We start from the raw sequence: 24203 nt of genomic DNA, 5'->3' as shown, positions 1-24203 counted from the left end.
GTCTCTGCTACCCTGTCACTCTGCTTGTGTAATCTACATACTCTGACCCACTTCACTATCGCACCAATTCTGGGTTACAAATGCAGTGGCTGCAAAACTAGAAGCCTTCATGTCAAATCAGCACAAGCCATAACTGCCAGCAACATGCAACCCTCTGCATCATTTATAGCCACATTACCTCTACTTTAGCAGCAGCAGCAAATCAGCAATATTCTACCTCTCTACTCATATTTACCCATGCATGCAGGTACAAAGCAGTGATTAACAGTGTGAAATGTATACAAAAAAGCTGAAACCAAGGAGAAAGAACACTTAGACAGCAAATATTATTCTAGTTTTACAGGTGAAGATGTCCCAGTGCGGCACATCCTGTTTTAACATCATTTTGAGCCTTTCCAGTTTAATCATGACTAAGAATAAACTGAGATTAATTTACATGTTCTGTGTCTAATTAGAGTTGTGCGCCATTCAGCGGGAGTCAGACAAAACCACTTCACTCTCCAACATATCCAACTGAAGCTATTCGTTACTTAATTGTTATTCAAGTATTTTGTTTGAAAAAGAAACACTGCTGTATGTCTTTTAAAGCTGCCCCAGTCGACTGGTTTAGATCTGAAATAAACATGAATATAGTAAATGTCACTAGTCAGCCGACTCCAGAATTGCTGTAATTGATGGAAGAGTATGATGACAAGGTAAAGCAGTAGATTATGTAGAGCTGAAATCTCACACCTTCCAGTTGTATCCCATGGGACTTAACTTTAGAAGAAAAATACACTTTGGAAAAAATATGACATTAGTATGACAGTAATGGAAAGAGACAAATAATTTTTTGATCCTGACTGAATTGTTTTATTATTTACACATGATATGTTTTAAAAGATAATTTCATAAGTCAGGAAAAACATACTATTCTAAAACTGGTTGAGTATCAGACTGTTACAATATGTAAATAGAAAAATTGTTTCCTTCCACAATTTTTTCACTGAAGATATCTCTGTAGCTTCAACAATAACAGACTATAGTTATTTTTTTATGTGTTTTAATACCATTAATAATGTTAGGTCATGAAGGACAATTCCTGTAAGTAGTGTGTGTTTGTTACAGCAGGTTGACTGGCTAGTAAAAGTGATGCTATCATGCATAGTAACATAAGGGGAGATTTAGGTAGTTCGCTCTGATGTAGAATGGAGTTTACAGCTCACTGCAGGGACAGTGTTAAAGCTTGCAGTTCTGAGCCTGAGCCAGAGCCCAAAACCCAGAAAAATTTTTTCAATGATGCAAAAATGGTATGTTCTGTTCTCACCTGACGAGGTCGAATGAAGTCCACTAAATGGAAATTCTTTGTTGGTGAAGTAATTTCTACCCCTGCCACCTCAGGAAATAGCCTGGTCTGCTCCATAAAGAACAGTTCAAGCATGACATTACTGTGCTCTGTAAGACTGAAATAAAATGTGCCAAGTCAGTGGCTGTTTGGGTGTTGGTAAAGTGTATGACATGTGATGGAAAACGCAGCCCATTGAACATAACTATGAAATATTATGAACATAGCATAGCATAGCATTTTTTTAAAAGTAGAAAACCTGGAAAAAAATCCCAAACTAACCCTTCTAGCCCTTATTTCTGCAAAGCTATTCTGCTCAGTTCAATTCAATTCAATTCAATTCAGTTCCGTTCTGTCTCTTTCCTTTCCTTTCCTTTCCTTTCCTTTCCTTTCCTTTCCTTTCCTTTCCTTTCCTTTCCTTTCCTTTCCTTTCCTTTCCTTTCCTTTCCTTTCCTTTCCTTTCAATTCAGTGTGGTAAAGGTTCATACTTTTTTCCAAATGTAACTATTGTGGGTAATTCATTTATCAGACAGGGGTAGTTATTTGTTTACCTGCTTTACTAGTTTCAGTTACCTCCTGTAGCCTGCTGTCTGGCCAATCCTCCTGAGAAGCCTATTAGACACGTCACTGCAACATCATGTGATGCTTCTGACAAAGGCTACAGGAAGTGGCTGAAACTAGTAAAGCAGGTACACAAACAACTACCCCTGTCTGATAAATGAATTACCTACAATAGTCAATTCAATTCGATTCGATTCAATTCAGTTCAATTCTGTTCAGTTCAGTTCAATTCAATTCAGCTTTATTTATCCTCAAGGAGAAAGTAAAAAAGCACAGAGAGCACCACACTAGCAGTCACTATGGAGTAATGGTGATGGAGCAGGGAAGGATCAGAGCTCATGTGATGGACGCCTTTGGGGACTAATATGGATCGTGTCCTCTGTGTCCTGACAGGAGCCACTCAAACACACCATGTAGGATGTGTGAGCGGTCTCGGCCTTGTAGATCCTGAACTACTCCTGTTTCACAGATCTACACCTGCCCTTTTAGGCCACCCTCAGCCTCTTATTGACATTGTGGCACCTTTCAACATCACGTGGAGCTACATTCAGTTACAGTTAATTTCAGGAATGACTGATGCACAAAAGACCTTTTCAGTCTAATCTTATGAAATTGTTGAACCCTTTATCTCAGGTTTGATGTTACATTTTAGATTCACTGTTCAGATCATGGTTGGGATCAGAGACAGTTTTGTTACAAGTCTTAATCAATCATAGTAGGCTCATTCCTGGAGTTTCTCATCCATCAACCTGATGTGTAACCGATGTATGTACTAAGGTCAACACTTTATTATTGAAATATAATTTGTCACATGGAGGCAGTGTCTGTCAGATGCTCTATCCACTTCATCTGTCTCAGATTACTGTAACGGAGCAAAATTCTTGAACCAGAAACCACTAGATTTATTTTCAGTGTCCTTCTGTCATCATACCTGCAATTTCTGAATGTTGGAAGATAAACTTGCCAGTAAATTGAGAGATAAGCTAATCTTCTTGAATTGGTAAAGGACTGGATCATGCACTTTTTACCTTTACGTTTCAAGTATGAACGCTGTAGGGCTTACTGTGTAGATAATACAATTAGATTAGATCGGACTAGATGAAACTTTAATGAATCTGTGCTGAAACTGGGTCAGCAGAACTGGATATGAAGCAGATAAATGAAAATCCACACATATACTGGTCTAGCTCTCATGTAGTTAACACTGGGGTCACATACTATACTACAACTCCATCAGAGACATTTACAGTAAAAACAAAATGATTATCTGAGAATAAGAAAGTGAAATGATATTCTGTTTATGCAAATGGATGGGTTAGATTAGGGGAATAGAGTATGTACTTTACTTCAAAGTATTCATGTAAAAGCTGGATGTAGAATACTGTAGGAAACTGATGTAGCAGCAAATACTAAGTCTTTTAATTTAACTTTTAACCACTACAGAGAGTCCTGGAACACAGGAGCAACTTAGCTCAAGGTGCAAGAAAATGAACTCAATAAAAAATCATCATTCCACAAGACAACAACAACAAACAATAACAAAAAGGGTAAAACACACCATAACTCTGCTATCTAACAAAAACTACTCTTCTTTTAAACCCAGAACACTGTAAACACATAAAACTATCCCAAACTACTTGGCTCCAATGCATGCTGGGAAACTTCCCCCAGCTGCTCCTCCAACACGCCACAATATGCACACCAAAGTGCAATAAAGGTGTTGTTAAAAAACAAAAAAACAAAACAAAAACATATTACTCTACTGTATATATGACAAAAAAAGAAGAATTACGTAAGTTTACACAAAGATGCACCTGTTTACCTCAGTTAATGTTGACCATGAGTTGTGGACAGTGTGTGTTATATGACCTGAATTTCAGTAGCATGCGTGGAAGCTGCAGTTCCAGCTCATGCGAGCACAGAACATGCTGCAGGGATGCCTTTCTCCTCGTGCAAACTCACAAAATGACTAATAGACACACAGACAAACTGACGGTCTGTCAAATTTGCCCAATAAAAGGTGTTGAAATGACCTATTCTGTCTGATCTGGCTCAGAAACAAGCAGATGTTGCTGTGTGAGCCTCTGACCCATATTTGTCTTTGCATTTTAATGTTCCTACTGTAGCCACATCGCTGGCATCATATTTAACCCTGTCAAATTGGCTCACAAAAGACAGTTTGGTGATAAAGGACAGAAATATGTGTATGTTTAAAGGTCATTTACAGATCTAGGGCCAGCCTTCTCCACTAGAGGAGTGTGATGACTTTTATTTTGACAGACATGCATGAAATATGTGCTGTAGATTGCTTAATATATTTTCAGACACTGACATTAAAAGTTGACTAAAACCACATCGGTTGATTTCCACTCTTTCACAAAATGACGTATATACATAGAATTTGTTTAAAATACAATGGCTAAGCTGTGGTTAAGTTTAGGGTGAGGAAAAACTTTTGAGGAAAAGGTTAAAATGAGAACGAAAAGAGAAAAACAAACAAAAATGAAGAAAGAAACTGAAACAATGTTTAAAATTGACGAACAATTGAAAAATGAAACGTCCAAATTTATTGCAGATTCAGGGTAAAATAAGACAAGACATTCATAATAATTAATACAGAAGTACAAAATAAAAAAAATATGATAATAAAAAACATAACAGAGACGACAACTGTACTAATTCCTCCATAGCTCTGACTGGTGCGTCATATTGAACCTTATGTTTGTGAAGTGTATGATAATTTGAACTTCAGAATCCTTAAGGTGCCAAATAAATTGATATATCAGATTTTTCTTTATTTTTTTTTTTTTATTTAAAGGACGATCTTTCACGTGTTCTACACCATCTAGGTCTGCTGAGTTACATACAGCTTTAATAAATGTGTGTGAAGTAACCACAGCTCATTTTACATTTTTCAGTCCCATTCCTTTTTTGGGTGTAAACACATGTAGTAACATATTTATGTAAATATGATGTTAATTTTATTCATACTGTATAAAAGTTGACAAGCTCTGAACGTATCATCATACTCATCATAACATACTGTAGTACTTTAGATCTGTGAGAAATAAATTAACTTTGTTGAATTCTGTAAAAGTGGGTCACATGTTAATGATCATGGGAAACTGTGGGTCCTGAGATGAGACTTGTTGAGAACCATTAATTTTAATTTTTTTAAGTAATAATTTAACATTTTTGTCATTATGCCTTATATTTTAATGCTTTATCCACTCCCTGTGGATATTTTTCTAAACTGGTATTTTTTTCATCCATCGTTTAAACAATTCTGTCAACACATGACATCATAAAATTGATCACAAACTGGTACAAAAGCTCAGACAAATCATTGTTTCTGTTGGACTTAAAACTGTGGATAATATTGGATGTAGCAGATGCAGAGACTTTAATCTGTTATGAAAGTGAGTGAACCCCAGTGGTGAGAGAAGTTATACATTTACGCTACTTTAGTGTTGGTTTGAGTTGTTGAAGTGTAAACTTTACATTATGCTGGTTCCATCTCCTGACTGTATCCATGCTGATCTCAGTCTACTGTATTTATTTATGATAAGACTGCTTTATTCACCTGGGTTTGATGTTTTAAGTGCAGGTTCATTACACAAAGCAGTAATAGGTGCAAAACGGTGTATGATTCCATTGTATTCCAATCTGTCTGTTTTGCTTCTACACTGATACATGCAAACCAAAGTTAATAAAAATCTTCACTTGGAAAATTCTCTGTTTTTGTGACTTAAAATACCTTTAACACAAAAGACCCAAACATAAAGAAAAATGTCCCCATTCGTATGGAAAGGGCATGAATAGATATGTTAAGGTTGCAATGTCCAAAATGTTTTAGATTAAAAGTAAATATACTTTTTGTGTCAATATAATATTTAACATTGCACAGGAACTAAAGAGGATAAATACAGTAAAATGCATGTAGCCAACTGAAGTAAAATATTCAAACTGAGAAACTGAAGCAGTCCTGAAAGACCCCATTTCTTCTATGTGATGCAGCTCTGTGCCTTTCCATGAAACCCTATCCTGCTGCTGTTCGTTTTCTCATTGCTAAACCCTGATCAGAAAGTTCAGATTACGCAAAATACATCCACAGTGTTCCCCAATCCTAATCTGACCCGTGAATGTCTGCCAGCTCTGATCCAGGACCAGTGGAGTCAGCTGCAGGTGCTCCACTGTACTGCACTGCATGATACTGTATCTGACGCTGGTGGATAGAGGTCTAGAGAATATATAGGTCACTGTGCCCACAGCTCTCGCTCTGCCTCCATATCCGCTCTCTCTCTCTCTCTCTTCACTCCGGCTGCAGCTAATATGTGAAGTCAGATGGAGGGGCTTGTCTCCCCTGGCTCTGCTCCTGAATCATGCAAAGCAGCTTCAGACATCAGAGGCTTTAGTGGAAGGTGTTCTATGCACTGTATGTGTGCGTGAAAGTGTGATCACGTGCAAACACAGAACAGGATAACAATGAAGAAATGTAGTCGGAAAAATGATCAAAAGGAAAATACAGTGTGTGTGTCTGTGTGTCTGTGAGTGATGCTTTTATTATGGAGAACATGATGTAGGATTTGGCCACTAATGGAGACTATATCCAAACATCCTAAAGCACATGTATGATCAATGGGTGACATTTAGAGATGGGGAATAATGAAGTATCACTGATCTGCTAATGTAGTTTTCAGGCAGTTTTCATTTATTTATTAAATTTTTTACACTTACCCTCTTCATTTCCATGCAAATCTACTTTTGTACCCTCAGATTTTCAAACCGGGCTTGTTACTTTTTTGGTTTTAATTCATGTTGGGGATTTTTTTTTTTTTTTTTTGCATTGCACACCTTCTCAAAATCAAGACTGATTTGAGCCTAAATACATACATGGGACAATAACAAACGTAACAAGACAAAAATAATGTAAAAGATATGAAATATTAAAGATAAAAATGATGAAAAATTGTTAATATGATGTTAAGGATGAAAAAAGACCAAAATCACAGAAAAAAAGCTGGACTGAAGTGAAACGATGTCATGCTGTTTCTAGTTCTGTTGTTAGCATTGGAGACTGATTTTATACATTAGAGTGAAGTTATTTATTATATTTAAACTTAATCTTACATTATATTCATATGATGTGAGGTTGAGATGCATAGAAACAGCCAGTTGAAATGTTCTTTTTGCAGAGCTCTTACTTTTTCACTTTGACTACAGTTAAGTCAAAATCTGTACTTGTATTTTTACTGTAGTCTCTCTTTTGTTTTTTTTAGAAGTACCTGTGCTGTAGGATAGTGCCATTCTCATCTTTTTAGTAGCTTTGTCTCCAGAACTTGCAGTAATTAAAGTATTTATGAGTTAGTTCCTGTTGAGTTCCATTGCGTTGTGTGGCTGCAACTAATGATTATTTTCATTGTCAATTACATTTGTGATCATATTCTTAATTAATTGAATTGTTCGGTGTAAAAAATGTCAGAGATTGTCAAAGAAAATGTTGCCTCAAGATGATGTCCTTGAATGCCTTTTCAGTTCACAACACAAAAATATCCAGTTTACTGTCACAGAGGAGAAAAGGAAATCGAAAATATATATTTATACTTCAGAATCTAGTCTTAAATGAGATTAAAAAAAAAAATCTAAGCAATTTAAAATGGATAAAAGTAGTTGTCAGTTAATTTATTAGTTGCAAGTAATTGCTGCAGCTCTAGTTTTATATACATGTTCATATTTAGATGCTAATCTGCCTCCATTTGACTAATTCGGTCTCACTCTTGCATCACCAAAGGTTGATCTCTCTGCCTCTCTCGGATTCACTCCCAGTTTCTCTCTCTTTAGAATGGTTAAAATAAGCTATTTTAGACCCAAATGTATTGTTTGCTTGTATTGTGTGTGGGTGTGTCGTGTTCCACAAAGCCATCCACTGACGATGTGTGCTGAAAGTCACCTGAGGGCTTTGGAAGCCAAAGTTGGAGATGTTTCCAAAAACCATCTTCCTTCCACTTCATTTGTCTTTTATTTCAGTCGCTGACATACTTTCCCACTTGGTAGCAGTCCATGTCTCTGAATCATCTGCACATGTGGTCCCGAGTGGTTTTCCCTAAACATCTCTGTTTTATCTGCTTTATGATTTATCTGTCTTTATGTATTAGGGCAGCTTTGATATTACTTCAGCTTCATAAAACCCCTTAGCCCAGGTATTTATGTGATTTAATCCAGTAGACATTGTTTTTTGAGATCAGCAGGAAAGAGCTAATGAAAAGATATCAGCTGTTTGGAAGGATTAAGGCTGGAAATAATCATTATTTTGAATAACTAATTCATCAGTAGAATTGAATTGAATTCAACAATACATTAGAATTGAGCCTCAGTGATTATGTGGTGTACGTTCATATATAATTCACCCTGGATTGCAAAGGCAGACATCTATACTAAACTGGTTTCAATTAGGTCTTTAATTAAAGGGAACAGTCTGATATTGAGTCATTTATTCATTATGTTCGTCTGTGCGAAGGGAGCGTATAGTGGCCTATGTACATTAGCAAGAGAGACATATCAAAACAACTGTCTGGGGAAAAAAACACACTGAGGAAATTGGAAATCAGGCACCAGCCAAGATAGAGGATAATGGAAAAAGAGCACAAAGGGGGGAAGAAACAAAAAATGGGAGGAGACTGATGGAGGAGAAAGAGAAGTGGTAAATTAAGGGAGAGTGAGATGATGTGACATTGTGAATCAGAGAGATGAGAGACGAAACACAGAGGGGGGGAAGGGATGAAGAAGAAGCGATGTACAAAGAGAAAAAGAGATGAGAGACACAGAAGGGATGTTGAAGACAAGAAACTTCACACACAGAGTTTGGAGAGAAATTTAATCAGGAGAGAGAAAAAACACTCCATACCAAAACTAATACCATACCATACCATACCATACCATACCATACCATACCATACCATACCATACCATACCATACCATACCATACCATACCATACCATACCATACCATACCAACTTCATTTATAAAGCACTTTAAGAACTTTACAGCTGGCCAAAGTGGACATAGTATCAATTATTTATCTCCATGTGTGTGTTCTGTGTGTCTTCTCACTTCTTTTCCATACATTAAATACTCCAGTCCATTAATGCAGTCAGTGAGAAAGCGCTTCTGCTTGTGCAACAGTCACAGCCATGACTAACAGGACCATTACTGCAGCTCATCACTTAGACAAGCATGTCAGTGAACATCACACACTGAGGACTGATAAACAGATGCAAACACACACAAACACATGTGTAGAAGTCATCAGGGGGTGACACTAATTAAGTCATTCATTCACTCATCAAGAGAGTGCAAGGGGTTAAATGATCTGGTTAAATATGGTTTAATTAATTAATATAAATAGGCAATCAACCATTGCAGATGACAGATAGGAAACAGAAGTTCATGTTCAACATTTGGTTAATTAATAATTTATACAAGGATGTGAAGAAGTCTGGATATTAATGGTTGATACCCTGACGTTTAAAAGTGTTATGTATAAAACGTTGCTGTTAAAATACTGAAAAATTATACATTCTTATACACATTTTCTAGTGTATTAACAAAGCATTTCCAAAAATGTTCAAAGACAGAGAAATATGTCATTTTATTCAACAGTCACCAGCCATTGGTGTTGTATTAGGAGATATTACAGGAAACTATATAGAGCATATACACCACTTTTACATCACATAAATAATAAAACACTTATTACTTCAGTCATGCCTGATATCATCAAGAACTACCATGAACCACTGACACTTCACAACATCATCAAACTGTGTCTTTTGTTTTGATTGAGAGACTGCAGAAATGACATAGTTTGTATTTATTTGCACACATATGTAGAAATGCAGCATTTATTCATATGTACTGTATTAGATTTTTTTTTCTTTCTTATATGCCAGTGCATATGCAAATACTTATATCAAATATGTAAATGTTTTAAGATGAGTAAAACACAGAAACCAAAAAAGTGACTTAACCTCAACCTTAAATAACATATAGAACTGAGACTCTTTACTTTCGAGTTTTAGTCTTCACTTGTTAAATAGTGAGAAAATAGTTCTATATTGAGCATTTTGGATGTTGTGTGGAAACAAAAGGGGAAAACTGGAGTTGACCACTTCACTAGAGGCAGAATCCATGCTTGACAAGTTGATATATTGAGTTTTTGCACACAACTAGTGTAACTGTAGAAAAATGAAAAATAGAAACAATAAGTTGCAAAGCATCGGCGCTGTATTTAAAGATGCAATAGGCAGGAAAAAGGGGAAAAATGACAATTGAAAATATACATCTTCCCTTTGCAGTGCTCTTCTCTTGGTCCGATGAATTTTAGTTTCAATGAATTCCAAATAAAAGTTTTGAAAATGAAGTTTCTGTGTGAAACCGTGAAGAGAGTTTTATGGGATGGTACTGATAATGGTGACATGCAGCAGCAGCTGAGAGTGTGGTCGTGATCGCCTCAGTCTGATTGTTTCTCATCTTGCAAGACAAACTGCTACAATGGGAATTTCAAATGATTCACTGTGATGTTTCTATTATTTATTGTTTTGGTAGTTCTAAATGCTGGCTGCACTTTATGTTATTCTGTTGACTGCACACAGTTCACCCCCTTAGGCATGGAAAAGATTCTTGAACTTGAACTGGAGTCATAGTAGCCTGGCCACCCATCCGTCTTTTTCAATGAGAAAATCGCGGGGCTTGAATCCAAATATGAAGGCAGGACTAACAGGTGCTGAGTAAACCAATCGCAGATAAGATGGATATGATTACTGTCACTTTTGTCAGAGAAACTTGAGAAAACAGGGTGTAATCTGTAATTCAATCCTTATTTTTGAATCAAGTAAACAACCGACAGCAGTTGTAAAGACATTTGTGGACTTGGAACTGACTTTGATTTGCAACAAAAAGTAGTCGGTGCGTTTGACACATTGCCAAACACCCACCCCCCAGACTTGTGATTGGTCAGTATATAGAATAGATAGTGCATATTTCACAGTGACTGGCTGGATTCCAGACTGTTTTCTCAGTATTGAATACACTGAGAAAACCGAATGGCTGGCCGGGCTAGAGTCACATCACATCTGACTGAACCTGGTCAATGATGTGTAATTAAAGCTCTTACAGCAGCAATTACAGTAATCATGTATTTAACCTGTAAGAAAACATCTGTAATTGGCCAAAGAGTGCATCATGGGTAGATTTTCCACAGCCTGGATGTAGGGTCCGTGGAGGGTAGAAATCATCAGAGGTACTTCTGGAATTTTTGCTTAATAACACTAAAAAACTACCAAGCATTGCCTATAAATACAACATCTGAGCACTGAGTGTCTTCCTACCAGTATTTGTATCTGTGATGAACCAGTATTAACCAGGTCTGGTTGCACTGCACATGCTCAGTGTTGTGGGTTAACAAAGAGTCAAGTATATGAGCTCATAGTTACATTGAAGAGCTGTTAGTCACTGAAGTCTATAGGAACCGTGCTCTCTAATGAACGACCGGGTATAATTGGGTCAATTCATCACAGATGAGTGAGTTGGGAAAGGTTAGTGACTCGATGGGTTCACGACTCCGTCATGTGGTGTGAAAAGTGCACGGCCAATATGAGGAAAGGAAAGGAAAGTACTCACAAACTACAGTGTATAGCGCACAGGTTTGCATTTGTAGGTCACAAACAACATTTTACTTGCAGACAGTTGGCAAACGATGTTAGTGCTGGAGTCTGAACAGCCCGGGAGTCGTCTGCACGCAACAGCCCTGTGAAGAGCCTCAGTGGAAGACAGTTCTACTGGAGTGAAATAGATTTATTTAAGAACAGGATGTCTGAATGCCTACAGCAAAACCTCTCTGAACAGACTTCAGCACATCTGTTACAGCAACACACATATACAGAGGGCGGAGGCTGGCTTTGAGACTGCACTGACATATTAACAAGCGGGTATATGAAAGGCCATGTTTTCTATTCTTAGTCAAGGAGAGTTAGCTGGAATGAATAGACTACCTTTGGTAAGGAATAGAATGACAGCTAGAAGATTTCAGCAGAATTCTACCTGAAATCGACCTGCTGCTTGGTACACATTCACTCATTGCACAGAGCCCCTCGAATCCCAAAATAACTGAGAAGGGAACATATGCGTTGACGTCACTATCACAGCGGAAGATGCCCCCTCAGCTGGACTAAAAAACATGCAGCAACACAGTTGTGGTACATTTAGTAGGACATGTAAGAATCCACAAGTAAAACAAACAATTATCTGTTTCTATTAACGCCACCTGGACTAAGTTCACCAAAGAAGCAGTGATTCATGGATGCTAATGGGACAGGTTTACTGATATTTACAGGGACCAAGATCCAGAGAGTGGACCACATCAGTCCAGTTCTGAGGTCTCTACACTGGCTCCCTGTCTCTCAGAGAATAGACTTTAAAATTCTCTTGTTAGCATATAAAGCACTGAATGGTTTAGGCCCAAAATACATCTGAGACCTTCTAGTCCAGTATGAACCATCCAGACCACTCAGGTCGTCTGGTGCAGGTCTGCTCTGTGTTCCCAAAGTCAGATCTAAACATGGAGAATCAGCGTTCAGTTTCTATGCTCCATGTATCTGGAACAAACTACCAGAAAATATCAGGTCTGCTGAGAGTCTGAGTTCTTGTAAGTCAAGGTTAAAGACTCACCTGTTCACTGCTGCCTTTGACTAAAAGGCTTTTGACTTTTTAAATTTTATATTATCTTTCAAAACTCTGCACTGCAACTCTTACTTTAATATGTGTGTGTTTTTGATTTTATGTGTTGTTTTCTTACTTGCTGTTTTTAATCACCTTTTACATGTTTCTTTTATAATGTTTTAAATGTGTTTCTTTTTCCCTGTCGTTATATTTCAATGTCCTGTGTGAAGCACCTTGAATTGCCTTGTTGCTGAAATACGCTATACAAATAAACTTGCCTTGCCTTCATCTGCAAAGCAAAAGCCTAGTTATAGTTTTTTTCACACATTAACCGAATTGAATTAAACCTAAAAAGTAATAGGAGTTATATGTGGCTGCTAGTGACATGGCTAAACATTGGCTGTACTCCTGATTCTGGTAAAGACAAATGTTACATAAATGGTTTTAACACTATGTCAGTGGAAACATAATTAGCTACACTTGATTGTAATCAAATGGAAGGATTACAAGTAGTTAAAGTAGAAATGTAATAGAATGTGATGGAGTCGGAATGTCAGTGTGTGTATGTATTTGACACTTAAAATAAATGCTACAACTTTTACTTTTTTTGTTGTGCATCAAATGAATATATGAAAGTAAATGAGTCTACATGACATACTAAGGCGGCATTTGTCCATGCAGTAATCCAGCAGCTCTTGTTGATTTTAGATGTGTTTTTGTGCGCTTTTGTTTGTTTTGTCAGTGTAGCACGGATACCAAGCAACTATGATTTAGTAGCAGAGGGACTCAGTTTTCTGAGCTGCGACCAGTACCTCAAATCACCAAAATATTGCCATCACAAGGAAAAGGAGACATGGGTCAATCTGATGATGTAAAGTCAGGTTCATAAGTATTTGGACGGTGACATAAACCTATTAGTTTTGCCTGTATGTCACCAAAATGGATATGAAGTGTGTTTCAGAGGCTCAAAAAAACTAAGATTGTTATAAATATGAGGATTCTTTTTGATACTCTTATGGAAATCTTTCCCATTTGAATACTGCCTGAAGTGTGGAACCCCATGAACACCACCAAACACTGAGTTTCTTCCCTGGAAATGCTGATTCTGAAAAGTCTACTTTTGTTCAGAGACAGAATTATTAAATTTGTTTCACTATCCAAATACTTATGGCCATGACTGTAAATTTTATGTTCTATAATAAATATAAACTATAATAAATGTACTGTAATGGGAAGTTTTTTTCTGCATTTGAGCTAAAGTGCCCACTCCAATTGATTACTGTTTTTAAAGGTGCAGTTTGTTGGACTTCCTGTCACTTTGAGACTCACGGTTCTGATTCTGTACATCAGTGGCTTTGTTCATCACATTGTATGAAAGAGGACAAATGTTGTTACATTTATGGCATTAGTTGTAAATAGTCTAAGAAAAACAGCAATTTTAATAGAAACATTTTAGATTGAAACAAACACACTGAGACGAATAGAGTTTGAAGTCTTATGACCTGTTTAAAGTTCAATATTTATGGGGTTGTTGTGAGGAAAAACCTTTGCGAAGTAGAGGAGAAAGAAGATGATGTAATGCATATATAATTACCTCCTGGTCAGGTATGTCTGTACTGAAAAACTCTACTTTTCTACATTTGGGTGAAGATGCTTGAGGACGGAGCCCATGGAGTTCATTTAATTAATGAAGAAAATTTAGCTTATCTTTTATTTCATTAGCACCATACGATACACTCTTTTTACAAAAGAAAATGTGTATTATTTAATTAGAAATAATTGGAAAGTCATGGGAAGGAATGCTTCTAGGACCCAAAAAAGAGTTTGTTTGAGGTGCTCTTTGGAAATAGGGATTCATAAAGTAGATAACAAACAGGAAGGAAACTCCAAGCATTAAAATGCCTTTATTCTCACAGCATTGTCATGTATAGACCTTAAAAAACACTTAAATGGGTTTTGGCTTAAACTCTTCTGGCCTTCATCAGGATGGTCCATGATGTTCCTTTAATGCATAAAGAGAGTGCCTTGGAGTTTTCATCCTGTTTGTCATCTAAGAAATAATTGGAATCCTCTCTTTCAGCACTGGCAATATGAATGATAACATTAATTCAATCTAGAACCCTTTTATTTTGAAGTACTGGTGACAGGAAGTAGTATTTTCTCACATGGTTTCCGGTACAGGTCGGGTAGTGAAATGCGTGTTGTAAAGACAGACAGGGATTCTTGTAACAGCATGTGTGTTTCTGACCTGAATATGCACCGAACTGCTTTCACCTGTCAGCTCCTGCCACATCAGATCTGCTACTCATTCTCTTCTTCACTGCCTTCTTCTTCTTATTTTTACTCATCCTCTTCCCACCCGTCTTGTACCCTTACTCTCCAGTTGCCATGGTGATCAGTGACATAGATGAGATGGGGTCTGGGGAGGGAGGAGCCGCGAAGCTCCTCGTCATGTGGATTTTCGTCATATTGCATCACAAGCAGCTAGTTAAAAACAAAAAAAAACAAAAAAAAAACAAAAAAAAAAACATTAGCATCTTTTTTTATGTGCTCTGAGCTCATTTGTATGCAGCTCTTCTCTACTTTGAACCAGACACAGTATTTATTACCTCCAGTAAGTGTCATTAACAGATCAACTGCCGATATGTACCTCTGAGTGAAGGGGGTTGGCAGACACAGAACAGAAATTATGGGATATTACATGTTTTGTCCTTCAACATACTGTCAAATAACATCAGCAGAATCACGCAATAAGGCAGAAAATCAACGCAATACAGCACAACGTTCAGTTTTATCACACAATATAATACAGATGAAATAGCAGATACACTTAAAGGTCCAGTGTTTAAGATTTAACCCATAAAGACCCAAACAGCCACCGGCGACACAAACCATCTACAGATATAAACTCCTTAATACCAATTGAGCCACTAATCCTATTAATACATGTAAATAATTGGTGTAAAAATGCAGTTTGTCATTTTTTCATAGTCATCAGATATGACCCATTTGGACATTCAGAGGCTCAGTAGTGAACGTGGAAACACCGCCATCTTCTACAACATTGATTCACCAGTAAAACCCACGGAGTTGGATCAATGACAGTGGATGGAGACACTTGTTTTTACATTCAGTTAGCAATGTCTTTGCTGAAAAAGTAACATTTTCTTCATTTTTCTCTGTTATGATACAATTAACTTTGAATTAACTCTGAGTTTTCATGAACATCTACATGATCTGTGAATTGCATATAGGAAAATACATGATTTACACCAAAAAATGCAAAATACAGAGGATGATTTTATAAAAAAAACAAACAAAAAAAAAACAGGTGATAAATCAGTGAAGAAATGTAGAAATAGAGAAAAATTTATTTGGGAACTGCCACAAAAGTAGCACTCGGTCTTTATAGGTTAAGGGGCTTTTATTCATCATGTTTATTCTTATATTTTTTACTAATGTATTAGTGAGTTCTTCTTCCTCTCCTTTTTTGGTTTTCTAGCAGATGGCATCCAGCATTATGGTCAATTACCATCATGCACCACGATGCTTGAGTGTGGACAAGAGTTATTATCGCCATAATTAAAAAGCCTGTAACTTCATATGTTCTGGATCTGCCCAAACATGTCAGAAACTTAATGCTGCAAAATGTTTTTCAACTATTGGTGAAAAATATCTCAAGGTTTTACAAAAATGATTTAATCCAGATCCAATTCTTGTCTGTTTTGGTCCGAAAGTGACTGAACCTGAATTATCTAGCAAATAATATGCTTACATTGTGTGACCTTGTTAGCACAAATGCTTATTTTACTAAAATGGAAACAGACGTTCTCACCATCCCAGTCAAATGTACCGAATGATGTGATGACACACTTACAACTGGAAAAGGTTTCACTGACAGGAAATGTGAACATTTCTGCATGATATGGCAGCCAAAGCAAGTTTAACTCATGAATAGTATCTACCCAGTAACATCGCTTTATACGCATTTTATGATGTGTTGTTGGATATATTTTTGTCTGTATATGCCAAAAACCCAAAGAATCCCTGAAAAACCAAACACTGGCTCTAGAGGCCTTTTACATTTCTTATTGGACCAACTTTATGTCCTGATGTTAGTAAAGATTACACACCAGACTACTTGAAACTAGACTGGAAAATATTCTACAATAATACTAGACTAATATTAAATAAAAGTGAGATTGAGGCCAACTTAAAATGTGCTTAAAAGATATAATTCTTACTATATACAGGAAATTACCAGTAGATGGAAAAAAGGGCCACTCCAGTTTTTTTTTCTTTTTTTCTTTCAATTTTTAATATCATTAAAACTACAAGGCAGGAAATTAAGTAAGATGCGTGATTTGGAAGGAATGTATCTGGAGCGTTTCATTCATAAAAACATGGATAGAGTCACTTTTTGCTAGTGCGCATGAGTAGCGCTGCACCATTTTATATGTCCAGTTTCACTTAATTTTTGACTTTTATTATATTAATGTTGGTCATAACCTGATGAAGTGCTACACATAGTATTTAAAAGGCAAAATGATACTCCTTTGATTGTACTGGTTCCATTTTTGGCCATTTGTAAGTTCAGTTCATGTCATTGTCGAACAGGTTTAGAAAAACTGAACTTCACAATAAATTAGGAATGTTCTGGTTGAATGGGCTTTTCTAAGGCTGATAATCAGGGTCTCTTGATGTTCATTTTCTAAATGGCTTAGTTCTCAAGAGGGTCATAGGGATCCCAGAGCCTATCTCAGCTACCAGAGGCCTCGAAGGGCTGAAATATACAGACAAAAACCATTCATTGTCACATTCACACCTTTGGGTGACATACAGGGGTTGGACAAAATAATGGAAACACCTTAAAAAATCAACAAAATATAATTTAATATGGTGTAGGTCCGCCTTTTGCAGCAATTACAGCCTCAATTCTCCGAGGTATTGATTCATACAACTTGTGAATTGTTTCCAAAGGAATTTTAAGCCATTCTTCAGTTAGAATACCCTCCAACTCTTTTAGAGACGATGGTGGTGGAAATCGACGTCTTACTTGAATCTCTAAAACTGACCATAAATGCTCAGTAATGTTGAGGTCTGGGGACTGTGCCGGCCATACAAGATGCTCAACTTCATTAGAATGTTCCTCATGCCATTCTTTAACAATTCTAGCTGTATGGATTGGGGCATTATCATCTTGAGGTGAAGGTGTTTCCATTGTTTTGTCCAACCCCTGTAGACTGACCAGTTAACCTATTAGTGCATGTCTTTGGACAGTGGGAGGAAGTCGGATGAGAACGTGCAAAATCCAGTTTACATGTTCTCTGTCTATTCATGTTCATCAGAAAATGGCAAATACTATAATCCAAACCATATTAAAGAGAAATCAGAACTAGTAACTGGGGAATCAGTGACCATGCACAGTTACTGGAAGGTGATTCACATTTTGATGCCCACTTCTGTTCAAAAGTGATAGCAATTTTTTTCAGAGGAAACAGAGATGTAGACCTTCTTTACTGTGCATGTTGCAGTATTTCTTACTCTTTGGTGTTCTTTTAATGAAAAGTATGGAGTGTAAAAAAAGTATGGAGTTGGATGTTCAGAGGCTGCATAGTGAACATAGAAACACTGTCACCTTCTACAACATTGATTCACCAGTAAAACCCATGGAGTTTGATCAATGACAGTGAATGGACACACTTTGTTTATGTTCAATTAAAGACAGATTTGACTGAAAAAGTCACTTTTTCTTCAGTTCTCTCTGTTTCTGATATAATAACCCTCAACTTCAATCCAAGCTTTTACAAACATCTACATGATCACTGAAATAAATATAGGAAAATACATGATTTACACACAAAAAAACACAAAATACAGAGGATAATATTACAATGGTGATAAATCACTGAGGAAAATTCAAATATAGAGAAAAAAACTATTTTGGAAGTGCCACAAAAGTAGCACTGCACTGTAAAAAAAATCCTGTTGTTTTTACGGGAAAAAACTGGCAGCTGTGGTTTCCAGAACAATACTATAACAAACATATCCAAGTGTAAACATATTTACCAAGTAACATGTAGATTTAACATTTTAAACATGTAGATTTAACATTTTAAACATGTAGATTCAACATTTGATTTAAATGGTAAATGGACTGCACTTATTTAGCGCATTTTCTCCACCTTCATGGTGTCCAAAGCACTTTCCAAAACCACCAGGTCCAACTGGGAGCAATTCAGGGTTCAGTGTCTTCCATGGACACTTTGACACATGGACAGTTAGAGCCAGGATTCGAACCACCAACCCTTTGGTTATTGGACGAGCTGCTCTACCACCTCTACCAACCCATTAATTTACAAATTTAAAATGTTACATTGTTAAATGTTTATTTTACAAATGTTTACAAATATGCCGTTATTTCAACATTATAGTCTTGCAATTCAAACGGCACCGCATTGTAATTTAATTTAGTTTTATTTTCTAAAAACAATAGAAATACATCATTTCTACATACAAATCTGGTTTTGTTCACATACTCTTCCTGTAAAAACTACAGCTATATTTGATTCAATCATTAGCACAACAATCTTTTCAAATAAACAACTTTGCTTTGTATTGTCACTTACAGTTTTTTTATGTTGCAGTTTTACAACTTTTTGGTGTTAATTTTACAGCCATTTTTTACGGTGTGGGTCTTCTTGGGTTAAATAATGGTTGGAGCAAAATAGGAAATGATAGATTTACTGCATTTTAGAAAAATGTCACAACTGCTCTTGAAATGAGTTTTGTGTATCTATTAAAACACTAAATGTGCCGCTTAAAATATCAGCAGATATGGCTGTAATTATGGGGAGGTCACATCAATCAAGCTGAAGCAGCAATTAATCGAAGAAAACTGTGTAACAAGTAGAAGACATTAACACAGTGCTGGATATGTTAATGATTATGTCTTGTCTTGTCCTGTCGTAGGTGTTGTACCTGCAGCAGGCTGAGGTCACCAGGGAGCGGGTGTACGCGATGCACCAGTCCAGCATCGATGGGGTCGAGGACATGTCGACACTGGCTGAGCTGCATGAGGCTGCCATCATGCACAACCTGTACCAGCGCTACCAGAAGGACAACATCTATGTAAGTGCACTCACATATGCCATAAACACTGATCTGTGTGTGCTTTTTGAGAATGTGGTGTCTTTGCATTATCTTCCTCCTTTTCCTGTCCGTGTGTGAGGCTTTCAGTAGGAAACATAAATCATCTTAAGATACTCATCTGCCTGAAGTAGAGATAGGTGTGAGTAGTAAGTCAGATATTTTTAAAGAACTAGACTCCCTTTCTGTGAGCTCTGTCTATAGATAGGTGGTTTATCTACCGTCCTGTGCAATAGTCTAAAGCCAGCGTTAGGTTTGTTAGTTTTGTAAAGTTGTAATGACACACATATGCACAAGACCCTCTGTACAATTATGCAACAGAAAATGCTGCAGGATTTTTACACTTTGTCAAAATGGAAATGCAAGACAAGAATCCAGTCTCACATGATACAGTATTGGTCAGACTCCCCAGGCCATCTTTTTGCAGGTTTGAAAAGAACATAATATTTATTTTTCATTCTCTGTATTAGGATACTATAATAAAACACAAGAAAATGTTGTGCACTGTGTTAAAAACTCACACAAAAACATGAACTTGAGACAGAGAGTAGCCAAAACAATTTAAAAAATGACAAAAATTAATTAAACATATCAGAAGATCAATGCAGTATAGAATTTAATATGTGTTAAGTAAAAAGGGGGATAAGACTAAATACTGGACACTTTAGTCTGTGTATCATTATTATTATTATTATTAGTAGTAGTAGTCGTAGTAGTAGCAGTAGTAGTCGTTGTAGTTGTAGTAGTAGTTGTAGTAGTAGTAGTCGTAGTAGCAGTAGTAGTAGTCATAGTAGTAGTAGTAGTCGTAGTAGTCGTAGCAGTCGTAGTAGTAGTAGTAGTCGTAGTAGTCGTAGTAGTAGTAGTAGTAGTAGTTGTAGTAGTTGTAGTAGTAGTCGTTGTAGTAGTAGTAGTAGTAGTTGTAGTAGTAGTAGTAGTCGTTGTAGTAGTAGAAGTAGTAGTTGTAGTAGTAGTAGTCGTAGTAGTAGTAGTAGTAGTAGTCATAGTTGTCATAGTAGTAGTAGAAGTAGTCATAGTAGTCATAGTAGTAGTAGTAGTAGTAGTAGTAGTAGTAGTAGTAGTCATAGTAGTAGTAGTCGTAGGAGTCGTAGTAGTAGTAGTAGTAGTCGTAGTAGTTGTAGTAGTAGTCGTTGTAGTAGTAGTAGTAGTAGTTGTAGTAGTAGTAGTAGTAGTAGTTGTAGTAGTAGTAGTCATAGTAGTAGTAGTAGTAGTAGTCGTAGTAGTAGTAGTAGTAGTGGTAGTAGTAGTAGTAGTAGTAGTAGTAGTAGTAGTAGTAATAAAAATGACAAAAATGTACATTCTAATATGTCATAATGATCTTGTGAAACATATTTGTGCTTTAAGAGTTTAACACAGTACTCTACATCAAAATAATATGTAGAAATACTGAAAGAGCATAATATTTGGCTATGAGTTCTATGGGAATTTTATGTGAAATTCTGATTAATTCTGATTATTATGATTTGCATAGTTCATGATGATTCAATTGTTGCTCATATTTTATCTTTTTGTACATATTTAAAGAAATTAGACCTGTATATTCAAACAGCCAACTGTTAATATACACTATAACATATTGACATTAAAGTGGTGGATTTACTTGAATTAATGACCTTGGTTGGCTCCTTTTACTCTTATAATTGCTCACAGGAGAGAAAAGGCTTTTAGGAACTTTTATTTAAAATGAACATTAAACCAATAAAACTCCTCCCCTGTTTTTATTCCATTTTGTTTCATTCCTCCACTGTGGCCACTAACGTAGGTCAGTATTAGATTATTTTTCCTTTTACCTGTTTATTCCATCATAATATCAGAGTACTCTACAGTCAGAGTGAGTGAAACCATAATCACAAGTGAAACGAATTGCTGCTGTAATTTGTTTGTCTTCCTCTTTATAATAAATAGATGCATTAGCTGATGTCCATAAAGCTCCACTTCCCACTTTACCTCAGGGGTTTTATCACCACCATAAATGATTTGGAAAAAAAAAAGCCAATATCTGCTGTGATAATGAAATGTATTAATCATGGTCAAGGCCAGCACTTCTGTGAAGCAGATACCAAACTTTTTTACTCATGTTTACGGTGATCTGTTCAAAGTCAGACATTTGGAAAGCCTGCAGACCTGAAGGATTAACATCCAGCAGACAAACATCAGCCTCCCAGAGTATGATCTAATCTAGATGATGAAATATTGTCCATTCAAGGATTTCCCTTAAGCTGATCATAAGAATTTACCCTGTGTGGATCAGCTTTCTGTGTCAGAGTGTGTTCATACATTTATGGCACAGTTTTGTGTGCATGTAGTACTCATAATGCACAGGGAGGGTAATACGACACGATGGAAGGAACGCTGACCTGAGGTGTTTTGCATGTCTAGAGCAGAGAGGTGAAAAAACAAGGTGACTGTTGAAGCATGAATAGTTTGCAACAGAAATCAAACACTCCCCTCCATCATGTCTCCACCCTGCTGTGTTCCTTTATCCCAGATGTAGATTAATATCAATACAACGCCGAAATACTTTAATATTTCACATGCATGTTGTTGGAGTGTGTTTTTCTGTATTCTTACTGTATACGTTAAAATACATAGTAACTTGCTACATGTTTTTTTTCTCTTTTTTTGGTAAAGATACACTGTAAACAATGACTATAGAATTAACACCAAGAAGTTGTAAAATTGCAACATAAAAAAACTATAAGTGACAATACAATGCAAAGTTGTTTATTTGAAAAAAATTTTGTGTCAATGATTGAATCAAATATAGCTGTAGTTTTTACAGGAAGAGTATGTGAGCAAAACCAGATTTGTATGTAGAAATGATGTATTTCTATTGTTTTTAGAAAATAAACTGTAAATTGAAAAACAATGTGGTGACATTTAAATTGCAAGATCATAAAGTTGAAATAATGGCGTATTTGCATATATATATATATAAAAGTAAACATTTCACAATATAACATTTTAAATTTATAAATTAATAGGTTGGTAGAGTTGGTAGAATGGCTCGTCCAATAACCAAAGGGTTGGTGGTTCGAATCCTGTCTCTGACTGTCCATATGTCAAAGTGTCCATGGAAGACACTGAACCTTAAACTGCTCCCAGTTGGACCTGGTGGTTTTGGAAAGTGCTTTGGACACCATCAAGGTGTAGAAAATGTGCTAAATAAGTGCAGTCCATTTACCATTTAAATCCAGTGTTAAATCTACATGTTTAAAATGTTAAATCTACATGTTACTCGGTAAATATGTTTACAGTTGGATGTGTTTGTTACAGTATTGTTCTGGAAACCACAGCTGCCAGTTTTTTTCTGTAAAAACAACAGGATTTTTTTACGTGTATGTTGATACAGCACAGTATGAAATATGCACAAAACAGACACATTCCATTTTTCTCAAAAAAAAAAAAAAAAAATGAAACAACCCTGTCACCCACTGCACCCACCCCCTGACCGCCTATCAGTCATATTATAGTATATAGTATAGATATGCTTAGACTAGGAAGGTTAATATTGTTATTAATTATATAAGGAGAAGGGGTGGAAGTTTAAAAGTTAGACTTCTTCTCACTCCTTTTTGAATACGTATTATATGTCTTATGTTTAAGTGTTTTGTTAATTTTCTTCTGTTTTGACATTCATATTCAAAATAAATATATCAATCAATCAATCAATCAATCAATCAGTCAAGTGGTCACCAATCAAATCATTCAGGGTCATTAGACAATAACACATGACAATATATAAAACCCAATAACCATGGGTACACTTGAGTCAAATTAAATAAAATTATACTGTCTGCAGTTAAGCTTTGAGTGTTATGGATCCACTAATAAGACTCAAGAGCAGGGTAACAGACACGACAAACAAAGTGAGGTAAAAAAAAACAAACAAAAAAACCTTTTATTGTACAAGAGATATACAGGTTATGGATTACAACTGAACCGGAAGTGAGGTTTGGGGTCAAACTAAATACTCAATAAAGGAACACAGGATTCAGGAGCCCTCTCGAGAGCAGGCAGAATAACTAACACTAGAACGTACCAAAATAAAGTAGGCAGGAAAGCAGGGCAACAATAGCAGGTATAAGGCTACTAACCCTAACCCTAAGTCTCAGGAGGGCACGGAACATTATCAGGGATGCAACTCACCCTGGTTTTCCACTTTTTGAACTTTTACCCTCTGGCAGACGTTTCCGGACACTAAAGGCCAACACAAACGGTGTAAAAAACTATTTTTATCCCAGGGCCATAATTGCACTGAATACTGCTGGATATTCATTAATTGTGTGGAATGCTGAATGTTGTCCAGAGTATATGATGATGTTTTATGTGTCTTTTATACTTCTAGTAACACTTTTTTTATGCTGCTTTTTTTTTATTTTTATTTTTATTTTATTTTTTTTTTAGATATTTATGCCATTAAGGTTTTTCTTT

General features: G+C 36.3%; 1 protein-coding gene across 4 annotated transcripts in view; it reads left to right on the top strand.

The window, feature by feature from the left end:
- LOC115414205 (unconventional myosin-X-like) overlaps positions 1-24203 on the top strand; it is an 89500-nt gene that overhangs the window by 28758 nt on the left and 36539 nt on the right. For all 4 annotated transcript variants that reach the window (XM_030127443.1, XM_030127442.1, XM_030127441.1 and 1 more), the window contains exon 3: positions 19575-19733. In XM_030127443.1, coding sequence (XP_029983303.1) covers positions 19575-19733 — 159 coding nt within the window. The remainder of the gene's footprint in view (positions 1-19574; positions 19734-24203) is intronic.

This window comes from Sphaeramia orbicularis, chromosome 22 (assembly GCF_902148855.1).
Source record: "Sphaeramia orbicularis chromosome 22, fSphaOr1.1, whole genome shotgun sequence".
In the NCBI taxonomy this organism is placed as follows: domain Eukaryota; kingdom Metazoa; phylum Chordata; class Actinopteri; order Kurtiformes; family Apogonidae; genus Sphaeramia; species Sphaeramia orbicularis.
Note: the sequence above shows the minus strand (reverse complement) of the source record. Positions and strands in the feature narration are given on the sequence as shown.